We start from the raw sequence: 18,077 nt of genomic DNA, 5'->3' as shown, positions 1-18,077 counted from the left end.
CTAGCGCTGCATTGCGGCCCACCCAGAGCGTGGATTAACATCTCCGTATTTGAGGGAAACTGTTTCAGTGCTGCTACTGATTTCTAATTTCGTTAATTCACACGTTCAGGGTTTGATCCCGCAAAGCATGAGGTTAATCGAGTGCAGACAGTGCTTTACACATGCAAGGCACGATGTGCCCTCACTAAGTGAAGAGCTAAACAATCGGTTTCAAACATTGTTAATATTTATAGGTGGTATGTAGCTGTGCTTCACCTCTAGCTTTCAATTTACTGTAAATTATTCAAAAGGGAAACGAGAATAAAGCAGCTAATACTTATTTGTCGGTGCCCTATGTAGGTGGGTGCACTAAGATTCCTACAGCTGGCAGATTTTATTTGGGAAGAAGTTCATTTAGAAATGGAAAAGGCCTGTGGATACCAAGTGAAATATTTACAAATTTAGTTTAAAAGTCACACATTCATAACTATTTCCCTCCCCCCCCAATTTTTGACAAATCCCTAAATCCACTGTCCCCTCCAAAAAGGGAAGGAGGAAAACAATCAGCCTAATGTTCTTTATTGTTTATCTGCCTGTTCCTTTTGTCTAATTTTAAACTACTGGAAATATTAATAAACAGAAAATAGTATTCTAAATGAAAATGTTTCCAACTGGTCTGAGAGACTGCCTGGGATGAGTAGGAGAGGTTTGGGTTTTTGTTTAAAGATACCACTCATCTACTACAGGGGTAGGAACTGTAAAAAATTCTATAATAGTTTCAGTGTGGATATCTAAAAATAATTATATAAGCAAAATAGATCAGATTTTGATTTTACCAATGTGCTACAATGATACTATGCATCATTGTGGCTTTTTGTTTATTGATGACACTGTAATTCCTATAAAGTGCAGTCTAGTGTAATATGACCACAGTGAGACCAATTCTTTCATGTCACAAAAACAGTGAGGAGTCCGGTGGCACCTTAAAGACTAACAGATGGGCATAAGCGTTCGTGGGTAAAAAACCTATTTCTTCAGATGCATGGAAGAAGTGAGTTTTTTACCCACAAAAGCTTATGCCCAAATAAATCTGTTAGTCTTTAAGGTGCCACTGGACTCCTCGTTGTTTTTGTGGATACAGACTAACACGGCTACCCCTCTGATACTTGGTTTCATGCCACAGTGGACAAACTGCCACAGATTTAAATGGGAGGAGGAGCAGATCCTAGATTCGTAGTTAAAAGGTAGTCACCAATTGGTTTTAAGTACAAGTATGGTATATAAATGTGTAGCATTGAAAATAAAGATACTATATACTAATACCTGTCGAAAGAAGATATATAAGAAAAATGGAAATACATTGTAATCATTTTTATTTTTACAATTCTGTAGAAAATCTTATTTTTTGTGTGTGATTCATGTTGACATTGATTGACAAGAATACTGACAAGTCAAAATCACAGGCAATATACAGTGCAATCAGTTGCTAAACCAACAAACATATTTCAGTTGTTAATTTAATAGCTCACCTGTCCATCTTTTCTCTCATAGGAGTGAGAGGAGCAGAGGAGAAATACACAGGAAGACACACATACACATTGTTACTCCTGCTTCTCACAGAACCACTGAAGATACTATCTCAGGGCATGTCTACACTGCCCTGCAGTTTGGACTACGAGACTGTGAACAGCAGTGCGCACCGAAGTCCTGTGCTGTAACTCTCCTGTGCAGATGCTGTGGGAACAAGGTTCCCAGTTCTCATTACCGTAGTCCTATTTGAAGAGGACTATATTAATGTAAATGAGAAATCTTTTTGCTTGTCCCTGCAGCATCCACACGGGGGAGTTATAGCACAGCACTTTGGTGTGCACAGTTCTTTACACCCCCAAAGACTAAGGCTGACCAGGCAGTGGAGGCATGCCGTCAGACACGATTTTATCATTCTATATTTCAGGAAAGAATTTCAATCTGAAAGTGCTACCTGTATATCAGAGACATTTTGAGAGATGGAAATGATTTATTAGGCAATCTAGTCCATATGCCTGCCAATGCAGGAGATTTCATTTTATGAAATGGCAGGATTTTAAATGTGTGACCCCTTTTTCTTTGTGTATTTTACAGTACTTCTAATTCAGTTCATGTGACAGAGTATGAAATAGAATATTTCACACTAACTGGGGTCCCTGTTCTTGTCCCATTTAAGTCAATGGTAAAACTATGATTTCTGTGCAAGACAAGTCAGGCTCTGTACATCAAAATGCTTTGCAGAGATAAGTAATATACTCTCAGTTAAAGCCTGATCATGTTAACTCTTACTCATTCAAATAAGTCTTACTCATTGTAACATTAGCTGATCAAGTCAGTGGATAGTCAGCTCTATCATGTGACAAGGGTGTTAACTTTTTTTAACCCTTTCCCATATCAAATGACTGGGGTCAGACAATAAAAGCCAGCCTCTTAGGCCAGGTCTACACTCAAATGTGAAGTCAATCCACCTAAATCACTCAGGGGAATGAAAAATCCATACTCCTGAGTGATGTAGTTAAGCCAACCAAACCCCCACTGTAGATAGCGCTAGGTTTGACAGAAGAATTCTTGTATTGACCTAGGCTATGTCTACACTACCACGGTAAGTCAACCTACACTATGCAACTCCAGCTACGTGAACAACATAGCTGGAGTCGACGTACCTTAGGTCGAATTAAAGCGGGGCCTACACCGCGGGGGGTCAACGGGAGAAACTTTCCCATAGGCCCACCTTACTCTTCTCATCAGGTAGAGTACAGGGGTCAACTGGAGAGCGATCCCTGTCAATTTGATGGGTCTTCACTAGACCCCTTAAATTGACCACCGGTGGATCAATCTCAGTGTGTGGATCCTGGCTGTGTGTCGATGTAGCCCTAGTTATCGGCTCTTGGGGAGGTGGATTAACGACGCCAATAGAGAATCCTTCCCATCATTGTAATGAATTTCAACACTAAAACACTGCAGCTGTGCTGCTTAGCATTTCAAGCGTAGACAAGGCCTTGCAAACACTCCTGTTCACACATTTACTGCACACAGGACTAGTCCCTTGAGTTCAATGGGACTGCACAAGTAAGGATTACTCATATAAGTAAGGTTTGGCAGAATGAGGACCCTAAATAAATATCTCAATGGAAGAGAGAAAGAAAGATTAGCAGAGGAGACTTAAAAAAGGACAGATTCAATGAGGTAGAGAGACACAGGCCAGGCTCTTCAGGATAGCAAGAGCTGTAGAAAAGGTTTTGATCAAAGTCATTTTGAAACTGTTTTAGAGAGAGGAGTGGAAGGTTTTTAAACTCCTAGGGAGTGCTGGAGGATGAAGTCTGCAAGCATGACTACAGGTTCAATAGGAGATTCTCACAGGCTTTGCTTGGCACATTAAAGCTTAGTCCTTGGTGATCTAATATTTCTCTCACAGTGGTGCTATACAATGCCGAAAACCTTTGGTTCACACTAATCTAATGAGTCATTCTTTTTCCCTTACATGTTGCATTCAGTTTTTCAGAATTATTTTTGTCACATGATTTAATCTTTATTCTCTTTAGAGCTAAAGAGATCAAACATCTGAAACAGATGAAGCCCAGAGCATCCACTAATGATTTATACGTTATCTTCATGTAATGTATTAATTGTTAATATACCTTCATTGACCATATCTGTATACTATGTCATTGAATTTAGGATGCTTGTCGAATAGGACATTGTTGATAATGTTAGAGCATTCAAGCATAGGCTCTCTTCCCAAACTACAGGTTCCTGGAAACATTCAATATGAAATCAGGCCTTCATCAGTATACAGGTTTGCAGACACTCTTCTTAGCTAGGGTTCTTGCAATTCCCAGTTGTTGAAGCCATGGTTTCTCTTTAAATGCACTGCAAGACAAGTGACAGGACAAATTAACTGTTATATATATATGGATCATAAGCTGATTAGTTTATAAACCGACCCCTCAAGATGGATAAGTAAAAACGGAAATTTTTTATAACCCGTTCATAAGCCAACCCTATAATTCAGGGGTCAGCAAACTTTGGCTCCCGAGCCATGAGGATAAGCTGCTAGGGGGCCAAGATGGTTTGTTTACCTCAAGTATCCACAGGCACAGAGGTAAACCTAAGTAAACAATGTGTCCTGGCACACCAGCTGCTTACCCTGATGGGCCGAGACAGCAACTGGTGGGGAAATTTTTTGGGGGGGAGAAGCTGGGAGTCAGGGGAGTAACCCCTGTGACCACCCCCCACATGACCCCACCCCTAGCCCAGGAATCCCACACTGTCCCCATCCCATCCCTTCCTGTCTTATCTGGGGAGGGCCAGGGGAGAATGTTTCTGACCTGGCTGGAACTGCTTGGACAGGCTGGGCAGTGCGGCCGCAGCATGTTCCAGCAGGCTGGGCTGGGCGGTGCAGCCACAGCCTGCTCTGGGGGCGGAGGCAAGCGGCACACAGCTGCAGCCTGCCAGCCATAGGCATGTGCACAGGGTGTGCCAGGTTTGCCCAGGGAACAGGGAACCGCAGCCAATGGGAGCTTCGGGGGAGGTACCTGGAGCATGGCAAGGGCAGCATGTGGAGCCCTGTGCCCCCTCCTCGGGGTCGTGCAGGGATGTGGTGAGCGGCGCGGCCCGGGGCCAGGGCAGGCAGGTAGGGACCATGCCGTTGCAGGTAAGTAGTGCCAGGCCGGAGCCCGAACCCCTCCTGCACTCCGCCCCTCTAATTCCCTGCCCTGAGCCCTCTGCCTGCACCTCGAACCCCTCCTCTGCCCCAATCCCTTGCCCTGAGCCCCTTCTTGCACACCACACCCCCTCCCACACCCCGCAACCCTCCCGCACCGCAGCCTTTATGATGTTTGCCTTTAAAAAAATTAAATAAAATTCCCTGAGTGCACACTCTAATGAAATGTGCTGCGTACGCCTATGCTGCCAGCCCTGGAGCTGCAGCTGCTTTGGAGGCTGAAGGGAGAGCAGTGTGGCCAGAAGTGGAGAGACTCTGGCCCCACCTCTTCCCTTCTGTCTCTGCTGGCTGCGCTGCCTCTCCTTGCTCCCTCTGTTGGGCAGAGGGGCTGTGTCCCACCTCTCCCTCTCCTTTCCTATTCATAAGCCGACCCCCTTCTCTGGTGCTTTCCTTTTTTACTAAAAAGATTCAGCTTATGAATGAGTATATACGGTGTATCTTGCACCTTTTGCGCAGGCAAAACTTCCATTGACTTGACTGGGTATTTTTCCCAAGTAAGCAAGATCAAATTCATGATATACAATTCTTCTCACTAATGGCCTGATTATCAGTCTGACTATGCACAATTAGTTGTCTAATTTGTGTGTACAATACCATGACTGAAAGTAATTGAATGTGCATATTATATAGTTAGATACAAACAGGCCATGAGCAGCAACCTGATATGAGTGCACACTGGAACTGCTGGAGTCGTTGCACAAATTAGACACACAATTGCTCACAGGAAATTTAGAAAATCAATTAAATGTATGGGAAATAACAGTAAAGAAGAAATATGATAGATTTTATCCAGTTATAAATTAAAACCATTTTTCACGCATCTTTTATCTACAATGTCTGTTCATCTAGTATTATTTTTATAACCTCAAAAAACGCATTCACAACGTATATTTTAAAGCATTTTTATCATATTACCACATTACTTTGTCAAGCTAGATACATATATTGCTAGTACTAATATTAATATATTTTATTCTGAAATCCTCAAGGATTGTTTATTATTGCCTAAAAAGAAGCAAACAGTTTTGATAGAGCATAAGCCCAAAGTCTGAATCAGCAGATTCATTTACACAATGCGTACACTACTGTTTTGGTAATAGAATGTGTCTGTCTGTGGCCCAGATCATGGCCTTCAGATTCATGCATCTGTCTCCTCTGCTAGAGCAGAGATCTGTGGCACCTACAGCTATATTCACGTTACGCACGGTGCGTACTGCTGGGCAGCAGTGAGGGGGAACAGCACTGGCCTTCCCACTGCCCATTCAGATTTGGTCATAACAGCAGAGGAGGGAGTGCTACAGGGATTAAATTGAGTGAGTGGTGTTGTGACTAGGTGCATGGGCATTGCAGCACTATTGAAGTTTAGCCTTGTGTCATGATGGAAGGGACACGGTGCCAAACCTGAGTGGCACTGCGATTCCCCTGCACCAGATTGCAATACCATTTATCCCCCTCCCTATCCTGACAGAGGGCTGATGGTGGGGCCAAACCTGAGTGGGCAATGAGGTGGCCAGTTCTGCTCCTCTCTGCTGCTGCTGTGGGACTGGCTCCTGCACATGAGTTCCTCATGGGGATCTGCCTGGCCATGCCCCACTTCAGCACCCTGTGTCCCATCTCAGAGTTTGGGACCTACATGGCACCTGGGCAGGCCGGTCTGGAAGGCAGGGGTGCAGCGTGGTGCTAGGGACAGCAGCTGCAGCAAGGATGGCTTTACAGGAGTGGTGGGCAACCTGCGTCCCACCTGCAGCCTGCATGCAGCCCATCAGGGTAATTTGATTGCAGATTGTGAGACATTTTGCTGACATTGATCGTCCGCAGGCATGGCTCCCCACAGCTCCGAATGGTCACAGTTTGCTGTTCCCAACCAATGGGGGTTGCTTGGGAGCAGCCTTGGCCAGAAAAAGTCTTGTTTGTGCATCTCCACTGAAGCGAGAGGAAGGTCCAGGGCCTCTGTACAGGGATATGGAGGTGGAACAGCCAGTCATTCCAAAGACAAGGCAACCCTCCCTCTTCCAACAATTAATAGAGAACTCTGAAGAAATGCACGTGGGGTGTTCCTCCTCCATACTCCTACCATTGGTTTTACTACATAAGGACAGCCATACTGGATCAGACCAATGATCCAACTAGCCCAGTATCCTGTCTTCTGACAGTGGCTGGTGTCAGATGCTTCAGAGGGAGTGAACAGAACAGAGCAATGTACTGAATTCCAGTCCCAGGTTCTAGCAGTCAGAGGTTTAGGAACACCTGAACATGGGGAAGGAGGTTGATCTGACAATAAAGTACCCCATTACTACTTAAGAATGGCGACTAGAATCAGAAAACCATAGAAATGTAGGGGGACTGGCAGGGACCTCAATAGGTCATCTAGTCCAGTTCCCTGCACTGAGGCAGGACTAAGCATTAACTAGATCACCCCAACAGGTGTTTGTATAACCTGTTCTTAAAAACTTCAAATGACAGATTCCACAACCACCCCCCCAGAAGCCATTTATTCTAGTGCTTAACTACCTTTACAGTTAGAAAGATTTTCCTGATGTCTAATCTAAATCTCCTTTGCTGCAATATAAGCCTACTGCTTCTTGTCCTGTCCTGTCCTCAGTGGTTAAGGAGAACAATTTATCACCCTCCTCTTACAACCTTTTACATACTTGAAGACTTACCATGTCCCTCCTCAGTCGTCTCTTCTCCAGGCTAAACAAACCCATTTTATTTTTCAATTTTTCCTAATAGGTCATATTTTCTACACTTTTAATTATGTTTGTTGCTTCTCTTTGGACTTGCTCCAATTTGTCCACATCTTTCCCAAACTGTGGTGCCCAGAACTTGACCCAATACTCCAGCAGAGGTCTTATCAGTGCTGAGTAGAGTGGAAGAATTACTTCTCATGTCTTGCTTACAACACTCCTGGTAATACATGCCAGAATGATGTTCGCTTTTTCTGCAACACTATTACATTGTTAACTCATATTTAGTTTGTGATCCACCGTAACCCCCATATCCTTTTCTGCAGTACTCCTTCCTAGGCAGTCATTTCCCATTTTCTATTTGTACAATTGATTACTTCCTAACTGGAGTACTTTGCATTTGTCCTTATTCAATTCCATCCTATTTACTTCAGACCATTGTTCCACTTTTGAAATCTACTCCTGTCCTCCAAATAGCTTGTAATCCCTCTCAGCTTGGTATCATCCATAAAATTTATAAGTATACTCTCTATACCATTATCCAAATCATTTGAACAGAAGTGGGCCCAGAACTGATCCCTGTGGGACCGCATTTGATACACTCTTCCAGCTTGATTGTGAATCACTGATAACTACTCTCTGAGTATGGTTTTCCAGCCAGTTGTGCATCCACCTTATAATAGGCTAATCTAGGTTATATTTCTCTAGTTTGTTTCTGTGGTCATGTAAACCAATATCAAAAGCCTTACCAAAGTTAACATATATCACCATCTTCTGCTTTCCCCCTATCCACAAGGCTTGTTATCTTGTCAAAGAAGGATATTAGGTTGGTTTGACATTATTTGTTCTTGACAAAGCCATGTTGATTCTTACCTTATTCAAATTGATTGTTTGAATTCAGGTACTGAAGTTAAGCTGACAGGTCTATAATTCCCTGGGCTGTCCTTATTCCCTTTTTTATAGATAGGTACTATATTTGACAACCCTTTCAACATGCAAAAATGGGACACGTGCAGGAGCCCTGCCCCTTGGCTCCTCCACTTCCCCCTGAGGCTCTGGCCAGGCCAGAAGCCAAAGCTGGGCAATGGTAAGAGTCGCCTAGGGAGCCTGGAGTGCAGTGGGGAGCAGGGCTGCCCAGAGGATTCGGGGGCGTGGGGCAAAGCAATTTCGGGGGCCTCTTCCATAAAAAAAAGTTGCAATACTATAGAATACTGTATTCTTGTAGAGGCCCCTGTAGGGCCTGAGGCAAATTGCCCCACTTCCCCCCTCGCCCCCAGCGGCCTTGGTGGGCAGCACTGGACCCTCCACCTGCCATGGGTGGGAGGTCAGGGTACCCAAGAGGAGTCCCTGGCCTGTGTCTCTGTCCCTGGGGCATGCCACTCAGGGCAGGTGAATCATCCAGGGCTTCACACAGCATTTTGGGCTCCCTGAGTGGCTCTCATTACTGCCTGGCTCCAGCTTCTGGCCTGGCCAGGGGCAGGGCTTTAGGGGGAAGAGGAGGAGCAGGGGACAGGGCCTCATGGCCTGTGGGGGGGCTAAGGCCCACCTCATCCACCCCACCAAGAAAAGGCTGGCATCACTCCTGAGCCTTGGGCAGGCGCAGAATGGCGCTGCAGGAAATTTGGGACAAATGTTGACCTGGACTTGAAATGTACATTTTGGGACTGTCCTGATCAATTAGGAACAGGTGGGTCACCCTACCTCTGCACAGTATGACCTTGCATGTGCCATAAGTGTGAGGTCACACTGTGCGGTGGACGCCATTTTGTAAAGCAAAATGGCATCCTCCATGCGGTATATAACCTTATGTGTATGGGGCATGCAAGTTCACACTGTGCAGAGAATGCCATTTTGCTCTCCAAAATGGAGTCCTCAATGCTGTCTGGGCTCTCAGGAGAAAATAGTTCATTACAACGGAGTCATGCCAGCAAAAAGTTTGGGAACCTCTGAGTTATCGCTTAGTGAAAATAGACTCAAGCTTGGCACGGGCTCACTTCACACTTCCCAATGTTTCCATTTGCACCTTGGAATCATACATTTCTCTTCTTCCTGTCTTTCAGCCATAAAAAAAAATCTGACAGATACTTCCTGCCACCTATTACTAACAGCAATTCAAGATCATCCGTTTTTCTTGACATTTTTCTGCCCTTTAACAGTTTCACAGCGACTTTCTTCCCCTGAGGGCAAAGGAGTCCATCCTCCTCCCAACAGTTTGATTTTTAAAATGAAAGGAGACAATAACAATGTGCCAGATCCTGAACTCCTCACTCAACATTTACTGAGACAAATTCCCATTGACTGAATAAACACTAACACCCTAATTCATCAAGAAACTTAAGTCCATGAGGAGTGCCTTTGAAGCCAATGGTACTTAAAATTAGGCATGCACTTAATTCCCTCATATCGGTCCAAATTCTGATGTCTTCACTTAGTTGCAGATTCAACAAGGTAATTATTTTTCCTTTAAAAGTGTCTTATTAACTTCTTCTGCATAATTTGCATAACCCTCCTCTTATTGTGCATGTTTAATATTCCTGGGAATGTGTAGTACTTCCTCACTCATAATTTACTGTGTTATCTAGTCAGGCATGAAAGTAAAATGGAGCTCTTACCGGCATGGGGCCACTCTGGCCCACCTGGAAGGGGCGGGGCCTCAGGCAGAAGGGGCGGGGCTGGAGTCAGCATCCCACAGCAAGTCCATCTGCACTCCAGCAGCAATTTAAACGGCCTGGGGCTCTAGCCAGCGGTGGCAGCAGAGGCTGGAACCCCAGGCCCTTTTAAATCACAGCCCCAGGGAAGCGACTTCTTTTGCCCTGCCCCACTGGCTGCCCCTTTTGCGCCCCCCCATCATCAGCCTTGCCGGGTCATTGCTGCCCCTTTTGCGCCCCCCCATTGGCAGCCCTGCTGGTAGGGACCCGGCAGGGCCGCCGACGGGGGGTGCAAAAGAGGCAGCAACGTTAAAGTACTGCCATGGCAGCGCTTTAAGCAGGGTCCTTAAATCCCTGCTGTGGCAGCGCTTTAAAGTCAGCGGTACGGGCTAGTACTGGTGGCTACTTTTTATTGGTACGCTGAACCAGCCCATACTGCCTTACTTTCACCCCTGTACCTAGTTCTTCTATGTTTGTTGTTTAAGAATTTTTTCAGCCTTCTCTGAATCTTACTACTTATATTTCTAGATTGAAAGGCATTGGCTAAGTGCAAGGATTCTGGTTACATAATGTTGTTCTTCCATCAACGATTATTCTCAGTACGAGGCCTCAATTGTAACCGATATGCATGCTAATAACTGCTACCAGTAGGTGGCAGTAATCCCTCAAACATATCCTACAAAAATTTCCTGCAACCATCTATCCATAATGTTGTTGTAGCCGTGTGGGTGCTAGGGTATAAGAGAGACAAGGTGAGTGAGGACCTTTTTACACCTCAGATTCATTAATTACAGTAAAGGAAGAAAAAAAGTTTCTGGAGGGAAAATGATCGTTCTTTTATTGGACCAACTTCTGGTGATGAGAGAGATAAGCTTTCAAGCTACACAGAGTCTTCCTCAGGTCAGGGAAAGGTATTCAGAGTGTCACAGCTAAATACAAGGTCAAACAGATAGTTTAGCGTAAATTGTTAGCATATATTCTAAGGGACCATTTACCTTAGTACCCTTCCCAGACTTAAGAGTTCTGTGTAGCTCGAAAGCTTGTCTCTTTCACCAACTGATGTTTGGTCCAATAAAAGGTATTACTTCATCCACCTTAGCCAATATTTGCAGAGACATCTGTAACTTCCAAGAAAGTGCCAATTATAATTCACCAGTCCATGATTAAAAACCTTTAGTGACCAGTTGTAACGTCACACAAACAAAATACAGCTTTAAAAAACCTGATAGTTTTTGGATCAGCTTCTACGTATTTTGGTTCCTTTTCTCATGCATTTTAATAACGAGGACAAAACAGAACTGTAAATCAAATCATATTTGTCAAGTATCAGAGGGATGCATCTGAGGAAGTGGGTATTCACCCACGAAAGCTCATGCTCCAAAACGTCTGTTAGTCTATAAGGTGCCACAGGATTCTTTGCTGCTTTTTCAAATCATATTATTATACTTAGAAAATACAGTTACTTACCTGTTGTAACAGTTGTTCTTTGAGATGTGGCTGCAGATATGTATTCCACATCCCACCCCTGGCGGCAGATCTGGCAATGCTCTTGCACATGAGCCTCCCCCAGACACCTCAGACAGCTGGAGTCTGGGTTGCTCACTGGTATAGGCTTGCCACAGGAGGCACAGGATTTGAAGTCTGGAGACTGAGGCATGGCCCTCTACGCAACTGTGGGGTCTAACTATATATACACACTAAAGTTGTATATATATACATACACTAAAGGTAACTAAACTTGCGAAGAAAGAAGGGAATAACAAAGCCACTAGATGAAAGCCTTGCCAAGGCAAGAGGAGTTGTTCCAGCGACCATCTTGGGCGGTAAGAAGGAACTGAGAGGGTGCAGTTTATCTAGGTCCCTTATACCAGCGCACGAGCGCATAGCATCAGAGGGTGCTAAAGCTGTTCCAGTCGATACCACTGAAGGAAAAATCTCCAGTGACTGTGCCTGGGGCGCACCCACATGTAATATGGAATGGACATGAGCAAACACTGGGAGAAGAAAATATAAGCACCTGGGAGGGACATAAATAAAGAAGGAAAACAAAAGAGAATACCATACCTGGCAATAGCTAAGCAGTAGATTGCATTATCTCTTGGAGTTCTTCCATTGTGTTCTGAGAAACACTCAGAGGAGGAATTTAAGAGCAATTTAGCATTAGGTGTTGAATAGTAGAAAGGAGGGTGTGAATTTCTGAGGCTAGAAATAGGGGGCAAAGGAACTTTAGCTAAACACATGTTTTGGTCCATACTTTCATCTTTTCTAGGCTGAGCAGCCTTCTTTCTAATATTCTTCTTTTGGTGAAGTCTGTATACGTTTGCGTCTTCCCACGGAGGTAATTTGAGCTTTATTACTTTTTGCTCCCCCTTTGTAACTGTCAAGGGACATGACTCTTTCCCATGTGGAGTTTGATCAGTTAGGTTTGGTAATTTATAGTCCCTATTGCCTGCTGCCTTGATCCTGGCTTTGGAAGTCATATTTGGCTTAGTGAAGCCATCCACGATAACAGTGTCCCCCACTCGTGTTCTGAAGACTGCAGCCTGGTTAAGCCATTTCGTGGTAAGGATGTGACTCTGAGCCCTAAGCAGCCACTGCTTTAATTTAATGTAGATCTTCATGGGAAGTGAAAAATTAGGATAAGAAACCACTGACCACATTTTGGTAACTAAATATAGCACACAATCCTTATGTTTGTGTTTGATGCACATGTTCAGAGGAATTTGCCCTGCTGGATTTTGGCACTCTAAGCATAACACACTATAATTGACAAAGGCCTTCAGTATAATTAGTTGGCCTGCTTCTGCAGCTGCATGAACTGGACATTTAGTTACATCTGGATGATGTGTTTCCTGACACCATTCTCGGTAGGGATGTACACCCACTGCCGCATTGGGTCTCACTCCTTGTTTCAGGATCCATGCTGCGAGCTCAAGGTGCCCAAAAAATGCTGCCATGTAAAGAGCCACCCTCTTCTGATATCTGAAAAAAAAAACCATGCAAAAAAATAATTTAACAGAAGAAACTAAAGAAATCCAACATAACATTAGCATTAGAAAAATACTGCCTTTCAAAATTATGTATATTTCTTTGCAGAATGACAGCACAAAAATATTCAGCCAAACATATGCCAAGATATGTCTGTAAGCCTCATAATTTTGTGCTCTAATGGGCTGATTGGATAATATGGTCCCCATATGAATAAGTAATTTTTACCTTTGTTAAAAGGGCTTAATCACTGTTGATCATATTTGTTATCCACAAATGAAAACAGAGGCATATGCTGATTTTACAGTCTGTGGAGAGAAGATTTTAAGATGACCCTCTAGAGCAGGGCTCAGCAACCTTTCAGAGGTGGTGTGCCGAGTCTTCATTTATTCAATCTGATTTAAGGTTTCACGTGCCAGTAATACATTTTAACCTTTTTAGAAGGTCTCTTTCTATTAGTCTATAATATATAACTAAAATGTTGTTGTGTATAAAGTAAATAAGGTTTTTAATATGTTTAGGAAGCTTCATTTAAAATTAAATTAAAATGCAGAGCCCCCTGGACCAGTGGCCAGGATCCAGACAGTGTGAGTGCCACTGAAAATCAGCTTGCAAGCCACCTTTGGCACCTGTGCCATAGGTTGCCTATCCCTGCTCTAGAGGTATCCTGGGTGAAGTGGGGTTTCATAAGGTGGAACAGGATTTACAGTTTACACACGGTAAGGCGTTTCACATCCACATGACATTCAAAAATGTGAGATGAGTACACAAGATCTTTAAAGACCAGTGTAAAAAGAGTGCAAGTATTTCAGAGACAAATAACTGGACATTTTAAAAGTGGGGGAGGAGATTAAATGATACAGGTACTAAATAGGGGACGAGGGTTAAAATACATGTAAAGAGGATAGACTTGTCCAGCTAATTCTTATCTAACAATTCCTTATGTTGTGTGTGTCCTTGTTCTTGGTAAAGACAGTAGAAACCACTTGTTATGCAAAGCCACTGCCACTTAATAGAAAAATAAACCTTCTTAGACTATCACCACAATCTAGGTAGGGAGTAATATCGACACTGAGATATTATCTCATATACTGTAATCCATATGACAATTATTTTCATTATATTGCATCTTTCATTACAATTCCACTGATAGAGAGCTACTCTATTCTAGCTTAATACTCTGTTCAAGTATGTTATTCATACTTTGTCCTTTTATATCCTACAGTGCATTAATAATTAGATACTACAAAGGGACACTGTAGAAGTTCCACAAGGTCTGTAGCCATGTTCTAAACATGGTGCCACACTACCATGCAGTGCTGTGATTTCTTACAAGGGCAAAGACTGATATACTGTATTTAATTTAGAATAAATCTTACTATGTTATGTCATGTCTAAAGATCTTTCACAGTCAAGTGATCTTCTTTATCCTGTTAGGTCAGTAATAGGATGCTTTTCCCTTGCACTGATAAGATCTGGGATCCTTTCTCTCCTTTGTATCTCTCACCAAAGCTATGTACTGCAATACAGTCTATATGTGTTCAGAGTTATTTAAGGGGACATTAAATATGGCATTGGCTTGCAAATTATCCATGAAAATGCATTGGCACAGTCACAAAAGCTACCTGGTCCCTTTTACCATAACAACTTAAAACTAATTATATTTTACTTACCTAGGAAAAACTCATTCCAGGTGATGAGTAAGTAGAATTTTACAAGGCTAGTATAAACAATACCTGGTTGCAAGAACAGTTTATTAAAAACAATTGTGAAGAAGTGATGGTGATCTTTAGGACAGTCTTCAGAGATGTCATTACAATTCCCAAATGTCCAAATAAGAGTGACTTTTTAAAATACATACACTCCTGTTGTAAAATAAAAGCATGATCCACAGTCAACTGAAATCAATATGGATCAGGCTCCAAATTACTAAAATGGTAGCGGATATATTTTGTATATTATGAGGATATTTTTGCTATACTCCCTTTAGGAGATATTTCAATTGCTTGAATAGCACCTTACATTAAAAAACTAAAGTAAACTGGCAGTTAAATCCAAGACATAATCAATTTTCAAAAGACATTATTAGAGAACAGAGGTGCTTGGACTGGAGAAATTAAAATGAGCTAAAAACCAAATGCAATTAGTTAACGTACTTGCGTACTGGTTCTTCATCAGACAGGAAGCGTTGGACTGTATGCTTGTTTCCTAAGAGGCACCCAGTCAGGAATTCTTTCCATCCATCCCACACATCCAGACGAAGTGTTGTGCCTACCAACAGCAAGATGCAATCACTTAGCTTGCTTCCAGCTTTGTTATTTTTGCAATTTATAAATTCTAAACCTCTCATTTGCATATAAAGGATATTTGTCTGCAACCTACTGGCTGAAGGGTATGTGTACCACAAACCTCCACTGGAGGGAATGTCAGGCCACACCTGCGAATAGCTTGTCCTCTAGTGGCTGGCCAGAAAAGAGACTATAAGCCCCCTAACACTGTGAATTTACCAAACTAACAAACAATCTGAAAAGGTGTTAGTTTTGGCTAGTTTATATTCAAAAAAGGAGATGTTTGCAGTCTGTTGCACACAGATGGGATATTGATTGGTTACTTGGTCTGAAATAGCCTGAATTTTGTGACCTTTCAGGCACGTAGGAAAAACTGTCTATTGAAAGGGGTGTTAGAGAGGGTTGAGGATATGTTCTCAGAATGATGGGTGGATAGGAGGAAGCTGAAAGGAGCTTTTTGTAGCTGGCTGGCTAGTTAAGTTGTGCTACTGTTCCTGTCTGATGGTTTGCTTTTTAATGCCACTGGAAGTATTAGGTTGTAAATGCGATTGAGTGTCAGGGCACCTAAAGCCTGTGTATAGTGTCTTTTATTATTTAAATCAAAATAAAAAAAACCCAGAGAAATGGTAAGTAAGAAAGGACCTTGAGGTTTGCTACTAATAATCCACTATAATTTGATATTCACATTTTAAACATAGTCACAGACCCAACTTCCTGTAAAAGATCTGGGGCAGTGAAGTTCAGCAGGAATTTCCTGTTCTAGGAAGTATTATAATTAAAACTTCCATTAGAAGGCATTAAAAGTACTTTGGTCTCAGTCCTGATCTTTTTTTCATGGCTGTAACATCCACTGGTTTCTGGGGGTAGAAGTGGGACCAGTTTTAAAACTGCAAATATCAGATAGGCTGTGAGATTCTAAATTTAATCGTTTAGAGCCTGTTCCTAGCAGGCTGATTTTATGTTCACACTTAAACTCCATGGAGTTATGTGGGCGTTAAATCAGCGTGAGTGCGGACAGCTCCCATGCACAGAAACTCCCACGTTTGCAATGACTGGAACAGCAGTTGTGAATGCATCAGGACTGCAAAACTGGACTTCTAAGTTTTGGATCTCTAAAGTGTTTCTATTCTGGTTTGGAATGTTACTGTGTATATACTGGGTTCGGAACCCTGCACCAATAGCCAGACCCAAGATAGTAGAATTATTGATCAGATTACCTAGCTCATGATTTCAGTGGTTCAGTTTCTGTATGTATACTGTTGACCAAGTCCTGAGGCTTTTTTTCTGAACAGTTTTATAAGCAGTTTACATTTAGATTGTCTGCTGGTGAATGTTTATTTTTGTAATACTGTATAAATGGTATCAGATGTGTGTTTGACCAGCAACTAAGATACTCCTAGAAACAAAACATTACTTGCTTGTAAATTTGTATTTGTCTGGGTTATTTTATATTTATTCCCTTTCTAAATATTGTGGTTATAGGGCCAAATTAAACATTGCCCTGTACCTTGTATAGTCATCTACATTAATGCAAATTCGAGTAGGTGTAAAGCATTATCAGATCATAATAGTAGTATTTTACACCCATTTTACACTGGTATAAATTGACTATACAAGGTGCAAAATTGGTCTGTATTTCATATTCACTCTCCAGACTTAGGACTATGGTATGTTTAAGTCTATATTAACATGCTAATTTATTCCATATATTTATCCACAAACTTACATTTTCTACTTCAGGGAAAAATAAACCATATGACAATCTACTGCTTTTCAGGCATCAAAAAGTTATGGTGGGGTAAATTCTTCTTTTACATAGGCACCGATTCAGCAAGGTACACATTCCTAACTTTAAGCATGTGAGTAGTCCCAATGAAGCCTGATCCACCTCTACTCAAGTGAATGGGTTTATATGGAGTAGACATGAGGGAAGAAATTGTGCCCTTATCTGTACTATTGGTTGTCATCCATAGTTATACGTGTCCTGTGTGATTAATTTCATTATTATTTTTTTTCTTTCTTACCGATGGGTAAACCAAGGTACAGGAAGGCTAGGTGCTGTGCTCAAGTGGCTTGTTGGGATACCCAGAAATAGAGACTAGGAGTCCTGGCTTCCAACCAACCAGTCTAACCACTAGTGCCTTAGAGCATGGGGGGTTTATGTGCCTCCTAAAAAACAAAAACTGTGGATTAGGCATGATTTCTTGCCTTGATATTAATCCTTCAATATTTTCTGACCACAGCAGATTGAGAGATTTTAGGTTGTTACAAGAAACTCTTGCTGGTTTGGGGACGCAAGGTGGAAGAAGGTTGAGTATCTCTGGTGTGGTAGACTAAGCAAAACAGCACGAGCTAGGAAGCCATGAATTCTGGCATGGGGCTAACACACTGGGCCATAGCTTACCCTACATTTAGATTGGTTTGTTGGTTAGGTTGGTCACCAGCATAGTGACCTAATAGAAAACTTCACTGGCATTTTTTCCATTTACAGTAAAAGCTTTGTTATCTGGCATGTTGTGGGAATGGGGGGTGCAGATTAGTAAAAAATTCCAGTTAACTAAGAGTTATATTTACCAATGGAGGGAGGGAGGTTAGGTGCACAAGGGGACTCAGGGCTGGGGGTTGGAGTGCAGGACGGGTTTCAGGGTGCCAGATCCAGGCGGCGTTCACCTTGGGCAGCTCCCTGCAAGCAGCAACATGTCCCTCGGCTCCTAGGCAGAGGCATGGCCCACAGGTA

The 18,077-nt window shown here is 42.6% G+C and overlaps 1 protein-coding gene across 1 annotated transcript in view; it reads right to left on the bottom strand.

Moving 5' to 3' along the window:
• Positions 1 to 1,375: 1,375 nt before the first annotated feature.
• Positions 1,376 to 18,077, bottom strand: part of ANKUB1 (ankyrin repeat and ubiquitin domain containing 1) — a 31,235-nt gene continuing 14,533 nt past the window's right edge. Inside the window, exons 4-6 of the mRNA XM_030574202.1 lie at positions 15,209 to 15,323; positions 12,129 to 13,046; positions 1,376 to 3,876 (exon numbers count right to left, since the gene is read on the bottom strand). Coding sequence (XP_030430062.1) covers positions 3,792 to 3,876; positions 12,129 to 13,046; positions 15,209 to 15,323 — 1,118 coding nt within the window. The 3' untranslated portion in view covers positions 1,376 to 3,791. The remainder of the gene's footprint in view (positions 3,877 to 12,128; positions 13,047 to 15,208; positions 15,324 to 18,077) is intronic.

The sequence above is a fragment of the Gopherus evgoodei genome, chromosome 9, assembly GCF_007399415.2.
Source record: "Gopherus evgoodei ecotype Sinaloan lineage chromosome 9, rGopEvg1_v1.p, whole genome shotgun sequence".
Lineage (NCBI taxonomy): Eukaryota > Metazoa > Chordata > Testudines > Testudinidae > Gopherus > Gopherus evgoodei.
The sequence above is the reverse complement of the archived record's forward strand: the minus strand, read 5'-3'. Positions and strand labels throughout refer to the sequence as shown.